The following is a 19,677-nucleotide window of genomic DNA, read 5'->3' as shown; positions in this document are numbered from 1 at the left end:
TATACCCCAAAGCAAGCAAGCTTGTCTAGGGAAGGTAAAGCTATGGTACCCTGGCCAGACATGAGCAGTGACAAAACATATGTCAAGGAACACTGCAACAATGATCAGTAGGTCATCTACTGTTATGGTAAGTTCTTGCAGAACTCTACTCTACTGATGTAGCTGAAAAAAAAATGGAAACAGTTAATTCCCTATCTAGGTTTGCCCCCTTTGAACTTCTGTATGGTTGGGTCTCAATGGACTGCTTGATATTACTAAGGAAACTTGAATGCAGGAGACTGCTTTTAATGTGATAGAACAGTATGTTCTTTTGCGAGACAAAGTGAGCTGGTTTTTATCATAGTAAAGAAGCATAAGCAGATAGCCCTGTGAATTTGCAATAAAAATGCCTGACTTGGACAACTATAATCCAGAGTTTGATGAATAATTACTAGTCCCTTCTGAAACTTTGGTTAAGTGGCAAGGGCCATCTGTGGTCATTAACGGAGAACTACAAAGTCCTACATCCAGGAAAGAGAACAAGAGCAAGTCTGACATTGTTATATTGAAACCTTAGAAAGAGGTATAAAAGTCTGCAGTGTGCTTCTTGCAGTCATACAAGCGAGACCATAAAATATCTTTGTCTGAAATGTAGTTAAAGGGAGCTTTGATAAAAGTGCAAAAGCAGTAAGAAAATTTCTGTTGTGAAGCAAAGAAGTGTTTTCAGAAGTGCCTGGAAAAACTAAATTGAGAGGATATAACCGAGGGACAACTGAAATGAAGGCTAGGTTGAGACCTTTCTGGTAATACCAGTCAAAAAAAGCGGTAAGAAGTTTTAAACTTTGATTAGATTGTAATGACTTTAGGAAAGTGAATGGCACATCAAAATTCTGACCTATCCCATGCTCAGAACTGATGGGCTGATGGAACCCATAAAAGGCCATAATCTGATATCAGTTTTCAGTCTGTCCTCAACTGCTGGGTTAGGATTCAATCCTCGGATCTGACTCTGCCTTTACTAAAGCTCTTGGCCACAAAAAACCTCTTGATCTCCTCCATTACCCATAATGTACCAATCCCTAACATACCCCAGACCTCGTTTGCGTTTGCTGCTTTTCGTAAAATGACATGGTTAGCTGTGCCTTTCAAGATTTCCCAGATAAGAGTTTCTTTCTCAATAGTTTCTTTTTCTATTGTAAATCTTATTATATTGCTCCCTTGCCCCTCTTACATTTTAGTGTAATAGTTTCATACCATCATTGATCATTTTTTTTTGTTGTTACACGCTAGTGTAGTCTTTAATAATTTTGCTGGAATTCACGTTTTTCCCTTTGTTCTCCCTTAGAAAAAAAGTTTCATTTTTCTTTCTTTCTTTCCCTTTTTTCTTGTTGCTGCTATGTCTGAAAAAAGGACCTTCCAATTTTAAAAAATGTCGAAACTGTGGGCACAAACTGCCCCTTTTAGATGCCAGTGTGTTATGTGTTTACTGCTTGGATGCACAACTTCTCCAAGAGGAATGTTTAATTTATAAGAACTTCAATCATATAGCTGTAGCTGACCGGAAGAATAAAGTAATTTTAAAGGGTTTGCTTCCTCTAACTTTGTTGAAGGTATTTCTGGGGCTCAGTCCCCCAAAAGAAAAACTAATGAACCTTTGACTAAGTCTCCAAGTCCCTCTACTCTGTCTTCACACCCAACAAAGAAAAAGCCAAGACTGGATCCGAAACCTGTTTAGATCCACTCTCCTTCAGATCTGACCAAGTAATATTGGATCCAAGTTCTTCCTATCTGAAGATCCTATATAGAACAAAATACCCTCCAACATTAGACCCCCAGTACCTTCCAGCGTTTCCTCTCCTTTTTTGGAAAGATGTTATTTCTAGTCATTGTACTTTGCCTCAACTCATTCTTCTAGGAGTTTGAGGAAGATGTGGACAGAATGATGAGGAGGTTCCTTTTGGTGCAGATGTAGATGGGAGTTCTTATGGCTCCTACCCAGTAGGGTCAAGAAGCCTGTACATCTACCACACCACAACTACTTTCTCCTTTTCTGATCCATCTGGTTACTTCAGAATCCCTGGATCCAAACTTTTCCAGGTGATCTGAAGATACCTTTATCTTTGGATCCAAAGCTTTCTCTGAGTGTACCGGCTGTGACATCTTTGGATTTTGATGACTCTCTGGGCCAAAGCGGCCTTGTCAAATCCAAGGCTGTGGAGATTCTCTGAGGTTTTCAGAGCCATCTCTGCCCTTGGAGCTTTGGCATTGGATAGCTTGGTTCCGACTTCCTCCTCTGGAGAATGCTTTTTGGGGCAGAGAGGGGCAATGGCCCAGAACCCTGCCATCTCTCTGGGCCGAAGCGGCCTTGTCAAATCCAAGGCTGTGGAGATTCTCTGAGGTTTTCAGAGCCATCTCTGCCCCTTGGAGCTTTGGCATTGGATAGCTTGGTTCCGACTTCCTCCTCTGGAGAATGCTTTTTGGGGCAGAGAGGGGCAATGGCCCAGAACCCTGCCATCTTGGAACTGATGTCTTCCTTCTCTCTGAAGTGATCTGCCTTTGCGGTAGTGAAGAGAATGCTTTCTGCTCTGACAGGACAGATGGACCTCACCCCCCTTGGATCTCCATTCTGGTTCCCAAATGTCTCTGCGCTTAGAGCCACATCATACTGTGCCACAGGGATAGTCTGGTCAAGGCCTGCAGACCACCCAGTAGGGTTTTACAGTCTGTTATGACACTTCACCGGAACATCACACTAAGTCCCTAGGATGAGGAAGTGTAAAAGGAGGCACTTAGTATCCTGAATGACTGACTCTTGCAGAGAGTCTGATTTTGATGAGGGAGAAGGGTCCCCATGATCACCTCCAGAAGAAGTCTCATTTGGAGACTGCCTTGAGGTTCTTAAGCAGAGAGGTGGCTGGTCCTCCATCAACCTTTCACCAGAGGAATCAGTATTTCTGGAGGCCTTTGGAGCTGGGCCGTCTACCTTCTGGGTTACTCCATCCACCGATGAGCTCATTGATGTGGTCTCTAGGTGGGTGTGGAAAGAACTAACTCTGAGCCAATCCCTAAGAGGCCAGATGGCTCCACCTGCTGGGAAGGGGGTGCCCATGGATGCCATGGTCATGGCGACAGCCACTAAGAAGGAACTTGCTGAATAAAGTTCACCTGTTCATCCCTCTGACAGGGAGTCAAGGGCAATGGACAGATTTGGGAAGTGTATGTATGCATCGGTGACCTTTGCCCTTAGGTCACTGAACTATTTGGCAAATTTTACTAGACTAAAAAGGGACACCACCAAGGAACTTTCAAAATCCCATTCCAAGACCATTACTGCAGAGGCTTAATCGTCTGAGGCCTCTCAGTTGGCTACCCTCCAAACCTATTTCAAATTCATCCATGAGTCTTCTCTCACATGCAGCCAAAGGTGCCTCAAGGGCAGCAGGTTCAGGAATATCCATTGAGGTATGCCTGGATGCTCTTGGGGGCCTTTGAAGTCCTTGTTCATCAGTGCACCCTTTGAGGGTAGTTAGTTGTTTGACCTAGATGTGAAGGATGCACTCTACATGTGTGAAAAAGATGGAAAGACCTTCTCTCCAGTGGGCATACATTTTTCAGTCTCTTAAAGAGCCTTTCCTGGGAATCAATGAGATGGTCAGAACATGTGGCTCAGTAAGTCCAGGGTCCTTCTCAGGACACATGTGGAGATAGAGTTCCCTCTTCTGCCCCATGTGGGAACTAATGGACAGCTACACACACGTGGCAGAGGAGACACCCAAAAGCAGGGGGCCAGAGTGTCCTCTGATGGACCCTATCAGTGCTCCTGAAAGGAGGCCTGATTATCCTCCTCTGGAGGCAATCTGAGGTCTACTATCCCTGCACCACAGAGCCTGGCAATATGTAATAAAAGATACTTGGATGCAGAGGATTATTTCTGGAGGTTATATGCAAAATTCCAGATATTTCATCCAGTCACAGGAAAGCAGCAACACTAGAAATACAAAAGCTGCTAGAAAAAGTCATCCAAGAGGTTCAACCAGACCAGATAGAATCGAGATTCTTTTTAATGTCAAAGAAAACGGGACCAGAGACCAATTTTGGATCTCATCACCTTGACCAAGTCTGTTCAACATACCAGTTTCAGATGCTCACGGTTTCATCCATTCTACTCTTCCTGGGCAAGGACGAGTGGATGTGCTGGATAGACCTTCAGGATGCATACTATCATATAAAAAGAAATAGACAATCTAGAAGGTATTTACACTTCCAGCTGGGAGCCAGTCATTATCCATTCAGAACACTGCCCTTTGGCCTCACTACAGCCCCCAGGGTGTTTACGAAATGTATGGCAATGGTAGCAGCTCACTTGAGATCGCAGGAATTCAGAGTGTTTCCATTTCTAGATGACTAGCTCATTACCAGTCCAACCAGTCATCTACTAAAAAGAGCAAGGGATCAGGTACTTCACATTTGTTCTCTTTTGGGGATAACCATAAATTACAATAAGTCTTAGTTACAACCAACTCAAACCTTGGAATCCATAAGAGTAAAAAACCACTCCAAGCACAAAAAGCTATAACCAACAACTCAATTCAGAGATGTAAGCACTTGTATTTCAAGTTCGCTGAAGAAAAATATCACCAAGCTGAAAATGTTCAGAGAATTTAATAACGCAATCACGATAAAACGAACAAAAGTACCAAGTCTCTACTATAGGGTGACCTGGTGGAAAATTACTGGTTTTATGAATTTTGGGAATACAGAAAAATCTAGCCATTTTATCATTTTTGTTTAAAAGTTTACTTTTAGCCTCTGAAGCCTTAAAATAGCATAAGTGAATCCCCTTATTTATTAACTTTTCATATTCCATTTTTGATTGCTCATAGACTTAACATGTCATCTATTTTTGTGTAAATATGTTCATTATCTAGATGTTCCTTACACATCTTTAAATAATCTAGAGAATTCATAATTACTAATTTACCCCCTTTATCTGAGGGTTTAAACACCAGTTTATCATTTTTACTAAGACTTTGTAATGTTTCCCATTCCGATTTTAGTAAGATTAAATTCCATTTTACTACATAAAAAATCATTAACTTCCTTATCCACAATAAAATTCATAGCATGATAAAATTTTTGTATCATTTCATTTTTAAAAGGAGGCAAAAAAACTGAAGTACTCTTAATTTGTGATAGATCCAGACAACAGTAAGCATTGTATTCACTTTCTGATTCACAAGAGAAAAAAATCTTCCTCACTCAACAAAGTTACTTCACTTGGCAAATTACTTTAATTCTCCCTGTTGTCTTTGAAAAAGTCTTTACGATGTAGTTTACGTGCTAGTCTAAATAAATCTATTTTAACTTCATGAACCCTAGGCAACACAGTAGGGATAAACTTTAAACCTTTGTTCAGCACAGATATTTCACTTTCGTTCAAAACATAGTCCGACAAATTAACTACATAAGTCTCTACCATTTGTGAGGAACACAGTACCTTTTCATTACGTCCATTTGCCTTGTTTGGTATAGGGGCCATAACCTTGTCCATGGTTGTTGTCAGGCCCATACCTTGACCCGTTTTTTTAGTTTCTGGTCTCATAGTTCCGAAAAGTCTTTCTGAACAGTTCGCCATTCTGTGGATTAGGTAACGGTGGGTATCCTTCCCTGTCTCCCTCTTCCTCTTCCATAGATGAAACTGCACTTTCTCCTGACGTATAAAAAGGCTGTGGGGGTGGGACTTCCTGTTCTTTAGCAAACCTCACTCGCTGCCATCTTGTTTGTTGGTTTGAATTAAGGGTAAATGCCAGTTTATGTTCATAATCCCTTAAGTCCCTCTAATTTCTTCTTTTTTCTATCTACAAGTTCTTTTTCATAGGATGACAAACGTTCATTAATACTGGAAAAAAATGATTCAAGTGCCACTTCTGAGCTGTCTTTCAATATATCCCCACAAATAAATTTAGTTTGTTCTACTAATTTAGAGATTTCTTTAGTGTATCTTGTTCCACCAGTATGGATACCCATTCCATACTACAGCGATGTGCTGCTGCCACCCATCTATCATGGAATAAACGTTCTTGTTCATCTGTCAGGTCGAAAGGGGTAGAGGGGCTTCTCACCATATGGAGACCCCTTGGGGTGATTTTAAGTTCTTGATATCTCTGCAGACTCAATAAATTAAAATGTACTGCAGTCTCTTTAAACACAAGTTTTTCTACTTTGGAAAACAGTTCTTGAACTGCTGGTACAGTAGATAATTCTGTGGTTTTACCTACCACAGAAAATGGATTTCCTGTACTTTTAGCTCTATATTCGTCCCATTTGTACAATGGCTGATGTAAAGACTTATTCCTGGATTCTGTGTATCTCTAGGTCCCAACAACCGTTGTCCACAATGTAGATTTTCACTGCCATTCTGTTGCGAACACACCATCCCCGTTTCCATGAAAAAGCTGGTCAGGTGCACAAACTAATCTCTGGACATAAATCCAAAAAAAACACTCCAAGCACAAAAAGCTATAACCAACAACTTAATTCAGAGATGTAAGCACCTGTATTTCAAGTTTGCTGAAGAAAAATATCACCAAGCTGGAAATGAAAGGCAGTCTTCAATACATTATCATGAAATAGTATTTTGATCTAGATTAGCAGTTTGTGTGTTCCAGTGATTCTTTGTTCTACCACTTCAATACATCATCAGTGACAGCTTCTCTTCCTCTCTCAAGAGTGCAGACTATCCGATTCCAGGTCAGGAAGATAATTTGCAATAACAACATTTTCAGCCCAATTGTTCCTTCAAGCCTTGGGTCAATGTCAGCTGTCATAAACTTGGTTCTCTAGAAAGACTTCATATGAGAATACTTCAATGGATGCTAGCAACACAGTGGTCGATTCTTTATCAATGCATTTCAGCACAAATAAGAATCACTTGGGTATACATAAGATACCTCTGCTGGTGGATTCAGTCAGATCAGGTTCTACAAGGTGGTTCTTTCATTTTCCCTCAACCCAAGGCCATAGTGACCATGTACGCTTCTCAGATTAGATGGAGGGGTCACTTCCTGGGGAAAACCGTCCAAGGCACTTGGTCCCCCAGAGAGGCCAATTTGCATATCAGTGTCCTAGAGTTGAGAGCAGTGCTCTTAGCATTGCAGCCCTTCCTTTGGGGACAATTGCAATTCAGACAGATAATGTCAGTAGTTTGGTACATCAACAAACAAGGAGGAACCAGATCTTACCTCTTATGTCGAGAAGCACTCAGAGGGTGGCAAGGAGTGATCTCATCCACCTACTTTTTTTAATAGCAATGTGCATTCCGGGGACATCCAGTGTGGTAGCTAACAAATTGAGCAGGTCCATACTACTACCTCACTAGTGGTCTCTCAATATGAAAGTGACAAATGATTTTCTGTCAATAGGGCCAGCCTTGCTGCGATATTTTTGCTTCTCCCCTAAACAGCAAATGCAGCAGCTAGTTTGCCCTGATTTCCCTCTCTGGGAATCACCGAGGGATGCTCTACTCCATGATTATCCCCCTAGTCTAGTTTATGCTTGCCCATCAATTCCCCTAATTCCAAACTTTCTGCAGAAAGCTACCAGGTTGAAGAGCAAAGTCATCCTCATTGCACCTTACTGGCCTCAACAGATTTGTTCATAGGTAGGTACTAGGCTATCTGCCCAAGGGCCAAAGTAAGCCTAGCCAGAAAAGTTCCCTGGCTTACACCAACCCAAGAAGGTTAATTTCCTGTGCCCCTGTCGAGCAGAGCCACAGAAGTGATCCCTGGGTTGTATTTCCTATTTCCCATCCACTCATCAAGATTTTTCTTGAGTGTTAATGAGGAACTTTGCTTGACCATAGACGGGCAGCTTGTTCCAGAGTATGAGAAGTCTCTGGGACAGGAATCTATCCCTCCAGCAAGTCCTGTTTATTGTGGTGACAAGGTTTAGGTCCCTAGAGCGTGTAGCTCAAAGGGATTGGGATTTCTTTAGGTGTAGCATGTCTAATAGCTGTGGGTTTGACATGGCTTTATATGTTAGGCAGAGATCACCTCGGAGTAGGTGATATGCTACAGAGTAAAGCTGGAGTGTTTTGAGACTGTCAGTGTAGGGCATCTGTTTGAGGCCAGTAATTCTCTTTGTGAGGTACTTCTGTAGCCTTTCCAGCTGCTATAGATGTCTTGTGAGGTACATTCCAAAAGGGGCATTATACTCTATAATGGATCTGAGTGTAGAACAGAGGGAAACAATGACCTTTTTTTTTCTGGGATGAGAACCCTTTTGTGATGAGGTGTGCCATGTAGAAGGATTTCCTGACTACTGTGACAATGTGATTATCAAAGGAGAGACTACTGTCCACCTGGGTCCCAAGGTCTCTCATCACACATTCAGTGTTGAGAAGACTGCTGCCTATGTGGTAGTTCATGGGTACAGAGTTTTTACCAAAGGGGGATAACCATGCACTTTTTGGCATTGAACTTAAGGCCATGGCTCTGACACCAGGCATCTGTCTCAGTGAGGCCCTTCTGTAGGATGTCCACATCATTTGGGGACTCAACTGTAGCTCCTAGTTTGCAGTCATCTGTGAACTTCATTAGCCAAAGGCCTTCTGTGTTAGCCTGTACTTCAGTGAAGTAGATACCAAATAGGAGAGGTCCCAGGACTAAACCCTGTGGTACTCCACTTGTTACTGGTTGGTCAGATTTGGAGTCTGCAACTTTTACAGTGTGGGTTCGGTCAGTGAGCCAGTTGGCAACCCATCTTGTGACATGGGGATTTATACCTAGTTTAGTGAGTTTAGCTATAATTCCAGAATGGGGGATGGTGTTGAAAGCCTTGGCAGGTCAAGATAGGCTGTGTGAACCACCTTACCCTCGTCTATGGCTTTGTGGACTTCCTCAAAGAAGTTGACCAGGATCAGGAGGCAAGATCTGCTTTTCACAAACCCAAACTGGGTGGGGTCCAGTGTTTGGAGGTTACCAATGTGTTTGTTTATGAATTCCATGATGATACGTTCCATGGCCTTGCAGACCAGGCTCGGTAGGCTGATAGGGCAATAGTTCCCAGGATCAGTGGTGGTTCCCCTTTGTGGAGTGGGATAACTGTTGCTGTGCGCCATTCAGTGGGCACAAAGCCTGACGTGAGGCTATGATTGAACATGGTGCTTAGGTGGGGAGCCAGTTCGTTCTGAAGTTCATGTAAAATGCAGCCTGGGATGTTGTTTGGTCTCATGGATGCTGTGTTTTTGGCTTTAGACAGTGCTGCTTTTACCTGTGAAGTTGTGATTACAGGGACTCTGCATTCTTCCTGTATAGATATGGGCCCTTTAGGGGATGAGAGGGGAGTAAAGTTAGTACTGAACCTATCTGCCAGGATGTTGGCAATATCAGTTGGTTCTGTAATTTCTGTGCCATTGTGCTGTAACTCAGAGCAGATCTGGGTGTTGCTATTGAGATTCTTGACATAGCTATAGAATGCTTTGTGGTTATCCTTAGAATCAGTGGCAATCTTGTTTTCACAGCTAGCTTTGGAGGATCTTATAAAGGATCTCAGCTTCTTGCTGAGGCTGACCAGGGAGCTCCTCCACACATGGGATTTTACTCTTTTGCAACAATTTCTTCCTTCTGTTGTAGAGTTTGTTTATGGCAGGGGACAACCAGATTAGCTTCCTTTTTTTTTGGAGGATAGCGTCTTGGCTCTGTTTGGGATAGCACAATCCATGCACTAGTGTAAGTGCTTATAGAGTGCATTTGTGTAGGATTCAGCAGTCATAACTGTATTGTCCATCTGCTTGGGTGTCATGAAGTTCACCACTTCTGTCTTAAGAAGCATGAAGTTGGCTTTGGAGAAATAGGATGTGGATATCTATGGTGATTAGCTTATGGTCGGATCTGACCAAAGAGGAGTTGACTTCAGGTGTGGAACACCGGTCACTCATGTTGTTAATGACTAGGTCTAGGATATTGTTGCCACTGGTGGGAGTGTGGATAAGTTGATCCAGGGCATTGGAATTTATGAATTCCAGAAAGAGCTGAGTGTAGGTGTTGGTACATGAGTAGTTTTGCCAGTTAATGGTGGGGTAGTTGAAATCACCCAATATTAGGGTGTTTGAACCCTAATATTTTCCAGTATATCAAGAAAAGAGGAGTGGGAATCCTGGGGCATGGTGGGGGATCTGTAGCAAGCTACAATTTGGATTGCAGTTTTCCCCAGTTAGTTGCACTTGGATAACCTCGGCTGCATTATGCTTAGCAACTAGCCTGGAGATGTGGATATCCTTAATGAATATGAAAACACCTCCACCTTTGGTGTTCTGGTCCAGGTTAGGTGGACGAAAAGTGTGGTATGAGTTATAGCCTGGTAATGCAGGGGTGCTCTCTGGAGCCTTGAACCAGGCCTCAGTCACTGCACAGACATCAATGTTCTCCATTTTAAGGAGTGCCTCGAGTGAGTGCATTTTGAGATTTAGACTTCTAGCATTGAGTAGCATTACCCTCCGTTTTTGCTTGCCTGTTCCTGTTATGGTGGTGAATTTGTCATTTGAACCTTGCCTAAAAAAGGCACTATAGGGGCGGCAAGAGCCTTTTCCAGTATCCAAATCCCAGGGGTGAGAAGTGTAGGCCATCTCTGGCAAAGCATCGTGGTCTGTCGACCATGTTGTCCCAGGCCGACAGATACTGGATCCCCTTAGAATGACACTTTCCCCTTCCTATGGCCTCATCTGCTTTACCAGCCTTGAATTATGGGTCTGATGCTAGACCTAATGTCTCGCCCAACAGGTGTGATTCATCAGGATATCTTAAACCTTAAGCTGACAGCGTGCTTTCTCCAATTCTGTTAATAACCAAACAACTGATGCTCTCTTCTCCCGTCTGTCATATTGTTTTATCTTCCATTAAGCCACCTACAAGAAAACTACAAGTAAATGGAAAGGGTTTGTTTGCTGGGTACAACAAAAATGCCCTGACCCCTTCTCGGATCCTGTACATAGCATACTTGAATTCTTTGACAACAGTTTCTAATGAGGGAGCTCTCTCCAACAGTTAAAGCTCGGTTAGCAGTAATCTCTAATTTTCATATTGGATTTCAGAATTCCTTTCCGACTTCCAACAAACATTATAAAGTATTTTTGAGAGGCACAACCCTGCTGAGATCCCCATATAAAGATCCTACTCTACCATAGGATTTGAACTTGTTACTGTAGGCCTTAATTCATTCTCCCTTTGAACCAGGAGCTAAATGTGATCTTAAGTTCCTGACCTGGAAAACTGTCTTTTTAGTGGCCATCACGTCCACTAGAAGAATTTCAGAACTTCGAGCATTATCTGGTAAACTTCCCTACTTAGTCTTTCATAAGGATAGAGTTACATTATGTAGAGATGCTGCTTTCCTTCCTAAGGTGGTGTCAAAATCCACTATCAGTCCATTCATTTGCCAGTTTTCTTCCCTAAATTTGGAAAAAAATGTGAATATATGTTGCATTTTTTAGATGTTCACAGACAATTACATGTTTACTTATGTAGGACAAAAGAAATTAGGAAGACATAATAAGTATTTGTCTTTTGCAGATTCTAAACTGGGCAAAGCAGTTGCAAAGGGAATTTTAGCTAGATGGGATGGCTAACTGCATATCATTCATTAGTAACAAGTTTGGTCTAACCTTGCCAAAAACAAGGTCCATGGCAACTTCAGTGTTCCTTTCTGGAGCTTCCATAGATGATGTATGTGTGGCTGCAACTTGGGCAAATCCTTTGTCACTCATTCCAAATTGCAAATTGGATCTGGTCTAGAGGGGAAGAGTAGTCTTTGACTCAACTGTGCTCAGGAAAATCCTTCCTTGGAGTCTACCCAGGATTTTGGGTAGCTGGGACTCTGTCCCAACAGTTGAGGACAGAATGAAAATTGACATCATCAGATAGTTATGTACTTACCATAACATTCCATCTGTGTTGTCCATTTACATTCTTCTCAACTTCCCGCCCCCCTACCCCCAATCCTTTCATAATGAATTTCTAGTAAAACGAGAGATAAGGACACCACTGTCCTTGATATTGAGCTCCAGATAATAGCCTTTGTCAGGAAAAGTTGTAGTTTTTTCTACTAAACAGCAGACAAGATCTGAGGTATGTCGGGAGTTGGTACAGGCAGGGGAGGAGCTCGAACTTTTTGGTGGCCACGAGCTTTAGTAACCACCAAGTCAGATTTGAGGATTGGATCTGCAGGAGTTGAATGAAAATGGACAACAAGATGGAATGTTACTGTAAGTACACAACTTTTTTTTTTCTTTTGCAGTGCAGGACTTTGCTAGAGGATACCACTTGCCTCCACTGACAAACCAAAAACAGACTTGTAATCCTAATTGTAGAACGTTCACAGCAGCTGAACCCTGTGGCCATTTACCCCCTGTCTGTAGCCCCCTTAGATCTTGCCTCCTTTTTCAAGGAAGAACAGAGCATTTATATCAAGACTGAATTTTTCAATATCCATTCAGTTGTCAATGTTTTTCTTATTATTGTTGTGGATAGTATGTCGCATTGTCTAATTTGAAGTGGAAGCTTGTTCCATTTAAGCATTGCCTGAAAAATCTTTGTCTCCACTGTGTTTTATTTGCTGAAGCAGGTTTAGATCATTGGTTCTAGTGTTAATGGGACTGCTTTTGATTTGTGGAGATTTAAGAGATCTCTGACTACTGGATCCCTAATGGCCCAAAATACAAGGCATATATTGCCCTTAAGGAGTCTACAGGACACTGAATAAAGGGAAAGTGTTTCAAGCCTCTCATGGTGACTCTTGTTTTAAGTCTGTGATCTTTAAGTAGAAACTGCAGGAGTCATTCCAATTGCTTGAAATACCTAGCAAGATAACATACCAGTATCATCAATTTAATCACCTGGCGTGAGAATAGAGCCCACTGCCTTCTAGTCTTCCAGCACCAAAGGCAAGTGTGTTACCTGTTGTGCCACCGACACTGTCCTATACACTATATACAAAAGAGTGAAATCTTAAAGTAATTAGCCTTTAGTTTCCATTTTCTAGATTTTGCTACTCTTCTAGCACATGTATATTTTCTGTAATTTATTCTCATGTTAAGTGTCAGACTAAATGATGAAAGCTTTTTTTTTTTTTTTTTATCCTTCAGAAAGGGACTTCTATGGCAGTTAATGGTTTGTTGTAAAAGTGTTCATGCTTGCACACACACACACACACACACACACACACACACACACACACACACACACACACACACACACACACACACACACACTTTATATATTGGTCTAAGCATCTGAACTGCACAGTGAGATTTTCTTACTCTAAAAAGTGTCTGTTAACCATTGGGAAAGAGAACTTTCACTTCTCCCTTTCTGTGGTGTATCTGGCATCAGTAAACTAATAACTCCTGATTTCTCAAGTCATCTTAATTAATGAACATGAGTGTGAGAGCTTGGTGATTTATAAATCCTAATGTACTGTCAGTAGATAAGCAGTAGATGAGCAGGTGCAGTAATTGCATACTAGCACACTGCTGACAAGTGATTGGCTATCAAACTAAACTGCTGAGCAGCAGTACTGTGTTCGCAAAGCTTGTAAATGATTAGAAGCATGGTGAAGCTGTAGTGTTATTGTTTCGATCCCCGAGTGTTCTGGTGCAAATGAATGTCTGCTGGCAGTATCATTTTGTTAGAAGGCCCTTGTGGGGTATAATCACTCCATTCAATAGCAAATACTGTCTATCTGATGTTAACATTTACCTTTTGTCCTATTGCTGCAGTCCCTCAGTTGCTGATAGGGATGAATTCACAGTAAGTGTTACTTCTTGCTCTAACGCTTCAATTTTTTTGTGTTTTAAGGAAATTTATACGCAACAAGGAGGAAAACGTCCAGCACACTAACCATCTACCTAAATATGAGCGTGTTCGAGAACTGTGCCAGCAAGCACGGTACCAGACAGCCTGTGAGCAAACTGGTCAGGTGGGTACAGATATGTTCAGTCTATGTGCTAATTTATTCAAGGAAGGATGGTGTTCATGAGAATTGTGATCTAGGATCATAGGCTTGTGAGTACAAATCATGGCAATGCATATAACTTTCTTGCAAATATTTTTCAAAGCAGAGTGCTTTTAAAAAGATTGTATCAAAGCCGTGCCAAGCAGCTAGGCAAAATTATTGCAAATGTTTGTATATAGTAGCTAACTTGATGGAAAAAAATTGTTAGTTTTTTATCATTAAGTCATAGCACTTTTTAGCCAAGATTTTCTACCACCCCCATCTTCCATATAATTCAAACTTCCCTAAATCCATTTATCATCCTGCATTCCATGTGTTTTTCCATTTAATTTTCATACGTCCCATCTGGAAGAGTCCCAAATATCCTTTATTGCATCTTTTCCCCTTAATTTCACCATATTCCTGACAAAGTTCCTTCTATGGCATACATACCAGAGCATCTGTTTAGCCTTCATTTATAGTAGAGCTTCTACCCACAATCCATCTTCCTGAACATCCCAGTGGCTCTTCCTTACACACTACATAGCAGCCAGATTTCCCTGTCAATGTAAAACTTCAAGAACTGTAAACCATTCTAGCTATGGCTTCACTAGTGACTTTTGTACCAAAAAAAAAAAGCAGCCTTACTTTAAAGGGCACACTACACTAGGGCATATACATTGGTAATCTGTTGAGGGTACACATTTAGAAGCTATTTCAAGTTCCCCTGATTTCGATCTCCAGCAGTCGGTGCATGCACAACTACAAAATCCACATTTCTTAGGTCATTCTGATTTGTAACATTATAAAATTCCTTTGATCACTGCATAAAAAGTATAGTTAATAATATAAAGTGCATTTTGTGTGGCTCCTCAATGTTCATTGCATCAGAAACCAATGGCACAGTCTTGAGGTCCAGATCACTGATTTTTATTTATTGTATTTTATTTATCCCTCTACCAAGTCATTCCCACTTTACTAGTAGCCTCCTTTTCAGGAGACACCTGAGGTTGTATTTATTCAACTAGGGGAAATTTGGCCTTGGCATTATGAAACTTCCCCAACTTGTAGCTCTGGAGCAGACAAGTGAAACACACCCATCCAGTTCCTAGCACAGTGGCAGTTAGGAGGATGGTGTGCGATGTGGTGAAGATGGAAGGCAAAGAGGCAGCTAAGAGGATGGTGCATGGTGTGGTGAAGATGGAGGAAAGCAAAGAGGCAAACACCAGTGCTGTGGGAGAGTACCAGTAAGATTGTGGAGGATTCTGAAGTTGTTTTTCATCAAAACTTGTTTGCTGAAACCAAAAAAAGAGGAGTTGACATTCAAGTCTTGTGCAACCCTCCAGTTGGGAGGGTTGCGAAATGATATACTGAAAGAAATGTTACAGAATGAGCCAGGAAGGAGATGTTTCCTGGGGTGACATAGATAAAATACAAAGAGATATAAAGTAGTCTATCCTGAAAAATAATGGTGAAAAAAAAATATGCTATGCAGAAAAAGTGAAAGAAGGTACCAGGGGAGCAACAGAAAAAAAGCAGTAGAGAATGTGAGGATTCAGAATAAAGAAAAATAACTGGATTGGTATGAAGGTTGGGACAACTTGGTAATTTCTTTGGGTATCGAACCCCAGGAGGCAAAAACTTTTTTTCTTGCAGAGACATTTTGTGATATATTTGAAAATGCTTTTGCAATGGAATATTTCCTTGGGAAATATAAAAAAAGAACTGTAATCCTTAGAAAGTGTATATAATAATATTTAACAGGGACACAAAGAAGATTCATGTGCAATTTTGGACAGAAGTAGAAAGAATTTTTTTAAAAGGACATTTGAAATGTTTATGTAAGGAAGTACTAGACATTGCAAAGGTTTATGACAAAATGGACTAGTGGATAGGAATGTAATGTTGTGCTAAAGATAGAAGTATGATAAATGCTGAAAGAAATAAGGCTGTGGTAAAATACTATGGCTAACCCAAACAATTTTTTGTGGAAAAGGACATTTGATAAAATAACTGACAGAAAGAAATGTTATATCTGTGGGAACTAGGTCATGACGCAAGAAAATGTGAACTGAAATGTTATGGCTGTAACAACACTGAGTATTTATGGATGGATTCTACAATTTAAAATGAGAGTGAAGGAAAAAGAAAGAACAAAGAAAAGAGAAGTGGGAGAAATAGAACAAAGAAAAGAAACAGAAATGGGAGAAATAGAAGATAAACTAATTAAAGAAGATACAAAGTAATGGAGGAAGGTTCTGAAATAAGTGATGAGGAAGATATCAATTGGGAAGTAATAAAAGGAAAATCTATTGGTAAAATATAGGAAAAGAAAATTTAAAGGGATAAGTATAAAAAAAAATAGGAAATGGGTAAAAATAAAATAAAACTATAATTTATAGAAAGTTAAGAAAAAGGGAAAGTAATAATTTTAGATGACTTTCTGTGAATGGTATTAAAAACATAGTAAGAAGGATAGGAGTTTTGGAATGGTGTAATAAATTTGATGTAGATTTAATTGTTTTAGAAGGTATGAGATTCATAAATGAAGAAAGATTGCAAACAAGAAATTTGGGGGGGGTATGATAATTTGGGAAATAAGTGTTCTGGAATACAAATATTTTATAAAATATACAGTAAAAGTTTTAGATACAACTTTAGTAAGAACGGGAAGATTAACTACTGTGAAGTTAAAATGTTAAGAATGAATGTATAGAAATATGGCATTATATGCTTATGTTTCTTGTAAAGAAAGAGTTTATTTCACCAGATTTAGATTGTATTGATAAATGGGCGGCCACGGTGGTGCAGCGGTTAGTGTGGCCTCACAGCAATAGGTTCTCCAGTTCAAACCTTGGCTGGGATGCCTTCTGTGCGGAGTCTGCATGTCCTCCCTGTGGTCACGTGGGTTTCCTCCGGGTGTTCCGGTTTCCTCCCACATACCAAAGGCATGCTGTAGGTGGATTGGGCACTCTAAATTGGCCCTAGGTGTGTGTGTGTGTGTGTGTGTGTGTGTGTGTGTGTGTGTGTGTGTGTGTGCCTTCTGTGGAAGGTTGGGTGCTGGTCTGGCAACTCAACACTGTAAAACTACACTGCCAATCATGAGCAGACAGGTGATCCGCTGTGGCGACCCCTAACCGGGAAAAGCCGAAAGAAAAGGAAGAAGAGATTGTATTGATAAATATGAATGTTATAGTGACTGGAGATTTTTATTGTGATTTAAGAGTAAAATGTAAAAAGAAAGGAAACTGTGTAAGAAAAATGTTAAGAGTTATAAGATGTGGTAAATTAATACTTTGAATAAAGATTTATGGACTTAAGCGGCATTCACAGAACTGAAATAGATTTTGTAATGTCAGAAGAATTAAATGTAGGGAAAGGAGAAACACTTAAAACCGTTTTTTTTTTCTTTTTCTTTATCATCTAGCAATATTGGTAGAGATGAAGGAAAAGGTATATATAAAAATAGGCAAAAGAATATAAATGAAAAAAACATGGCATGAAGAGGGAAATGCAGCTGAGAACATTCTATAAGTTTATCTGAATGGTGGGTGTTTTTAAGATTAAATATTATTTACAATGGCAGAATCCCGTTCGATTCTCAGTTAGAGTGTCTTCTGTGTGGTGACATGCGTGAATGGGCATTCCTTCGTTGAAGGTTGTGCGTTAGGCCCGGCAAGCCAATATGTAAAAATCTACTGCCAATCATTAGCGGACGGGAGTTCTGCTGTGGCGACCCCTAACCGGGAAAAGCTGAAAGACACAAACAAACAATTTACAATGGCAGAATGATATAAGAAAAGTGAATAAAGAAAAGTATAAGAGCACATAAAGAAGCATCAAAATACTTAGAAAATAATGATCGAGAGTATTTTGATAGATAAAATAATTTCTCTTGATTTTTTTCTATTTAAAAGATTTATTTAAGCAAAGATATTTTCTGCAAGGAAAATGAGTATTAGTATTGGCATATTTAAGCCGAATAGTAAAAGAAAGTAGTTTAATGAAAGAAACGAAAAATAGAACACAGGAAAAAATTGAGTATAGTAGTAGAATATGCACAAGACATGTTTAAAGAAAAAAATACGTTGAAGACAATATGGGAAGTCAGGTTTTCAGAAAAAAATACGTTGAAGACAATATGGGAAGTAAGGTTTTCAGAAAAAAGAATTTGAAAAAGATTTTGCTACATGAGCTAGATAAGGTATTAGGGCAAGTGAATATAGAATCTGCTGTAGGACCAGATGGAGTAGGATATGAAATGTATAAAATTTAATGGAATGGCAAAAAATATTTCTTAAAGATTTTGAATGCATGGTTAAATTAAGGTTTCATTTATAAAGAACTCTGTAGTGGAAAAGAGAAACTGTAATGCAAAACTGGAGGCTGATACTTTCATAAAAATGTTATTTTTGTTCAATACTAATACAGAAGAGATTTGAAACAAATATGAAAAGTGTTCTGGAAAAGGGATATAGAGAATTATTAATTATAGTTTCAGAGATTGTGAATATTTTAAAGAGAAGAGAAAAAGCTAAGCTTATGATGGGGATATTAGTAGGGCATCTGATACAATAAGGCATTTTATAGGAAATAATGAAAGAATACAAAATAAAGAAGAAAATCAAGAAATGATGTACATTTGTTTATAGAAATAATAAAGCAAACATTTTAGTAAATGGTTAGTTAAGTAAAGAAGTACATTTGAAGTGAGGTGTAAGATAGGGATGTCCAGCGAGCTGTATATTCTTTGCTTTAATTATGAATGGGATTCTATGTTAAGTAAATTATAAAATGTAGAAAGCAGGTTATGTGATGCCTGAGAGGTTAAGAATTCTAGTTTTGTTAACTTATGCAGGTGCTATGATAGCAACTGCAAAAAAAAAACAAGGCATGGATAAAACAAGTAATGTTTTATTTAAATGAATGTTTAGAAGCAATAAGTAAAGGATTAGGAGATGTGGTTATGATCGGGGAGATATATTTTACAATGAATTAAATCTCTGTCTTGAGTAACATTTGAGAACAAGAATATAAGTAGAATTCAATGAGAAAAAAAGTTAAAAGAATATTTTTGTGGAAAACGTGTAGTTTATCAAATGACCCTTTTTTCCTAAATGATAAACTCAGTTTTAATGGGGAAAAATAGCACATTTAGCATGTGTATTTATGATACCAACAGTATTTGAAAAGGAATTGTCACAAATAATTTTTTTCATGTATATGGGGATCTAGACTAATTCCAGTAAAAAGAGGAATGTTGTATATAATAAAGAATGTTTATGATTAATTAACCCAGTGGTATGTGCTTCACTAAATTTATATAAAGTGTTAACTTGGATAAATGAAAAAAATAAAAGCTTAGTTGAAAAAATGTTTAAATATAAATACAACAAATTTTGGGATATGGCAAAGAGGTGTAAAAGAGAAAAAGGTGCGACTGTCCCTACTCTGGGCCTAGTAATCAAGGAGCCTCAGTCCCCAAAACTGACCTCGGTGAGGGGACGGCCACTAGGAACAAAAATGGATACACACAGTATTTTCAGGTGCAGCTCTCTGCACGCAAGCACAATTTCCCGTAAGAGCACACTTCAGACCTGGGGCTGGACTCTCTCTCTTTCTGTCTCTTTCTTTCTCTCTCTCTCTCTGTTTTTCTCTCTCTGACTCTCTCTCACTCTCTCTCTGTGTCCCTGTCCCTCTCTGTGTGTGTGT

At 39.8% G+C, this 19,677-nt stretch overlaps 1 protein-coding gene across 2 annotated transcripts in view; it reads left to right on the top strand.

Annotated features, from left to right (window-relative positions):
• The window catches only part of SULF1 (sulfatase 1), a 492,521-nt gene that overhangs the window by 222,498 nt on the left and 250,346 nt on the right, over window positions 1-19,677 (top strand). For both annotated transcript variants that reach the window (XM_044067158.1, XM_044067159.1), the window contains exon 10: window positions 13,830-13,950. In XM_044067158.1, coding sequence (XP_043923093.1) covers window positions 13,830-13,950 — 121 coding nt within the window. The remainder of the gene's footprint in view (window positions 1-13,829; window positions 13,951-19,677) is intronic.

This window comes from Protopterus annectens, chromosome 3.part1 (genome assembly GCF_019279795.1).
Source record: "Protopterus annectens isolate FY-2018-M chromosome 3.part1, PAN1.0, whole genome shotgun sequence".
NCBI classification, from domain to species: Eukaryota; Metazoa; Chordata; order Ceratodontiformes; family Protopteridae; genus Protopterus; species Protopterus annectens.
This window is presented reverse-complemented; position numbering and strand designations above follow the sequence as displayed.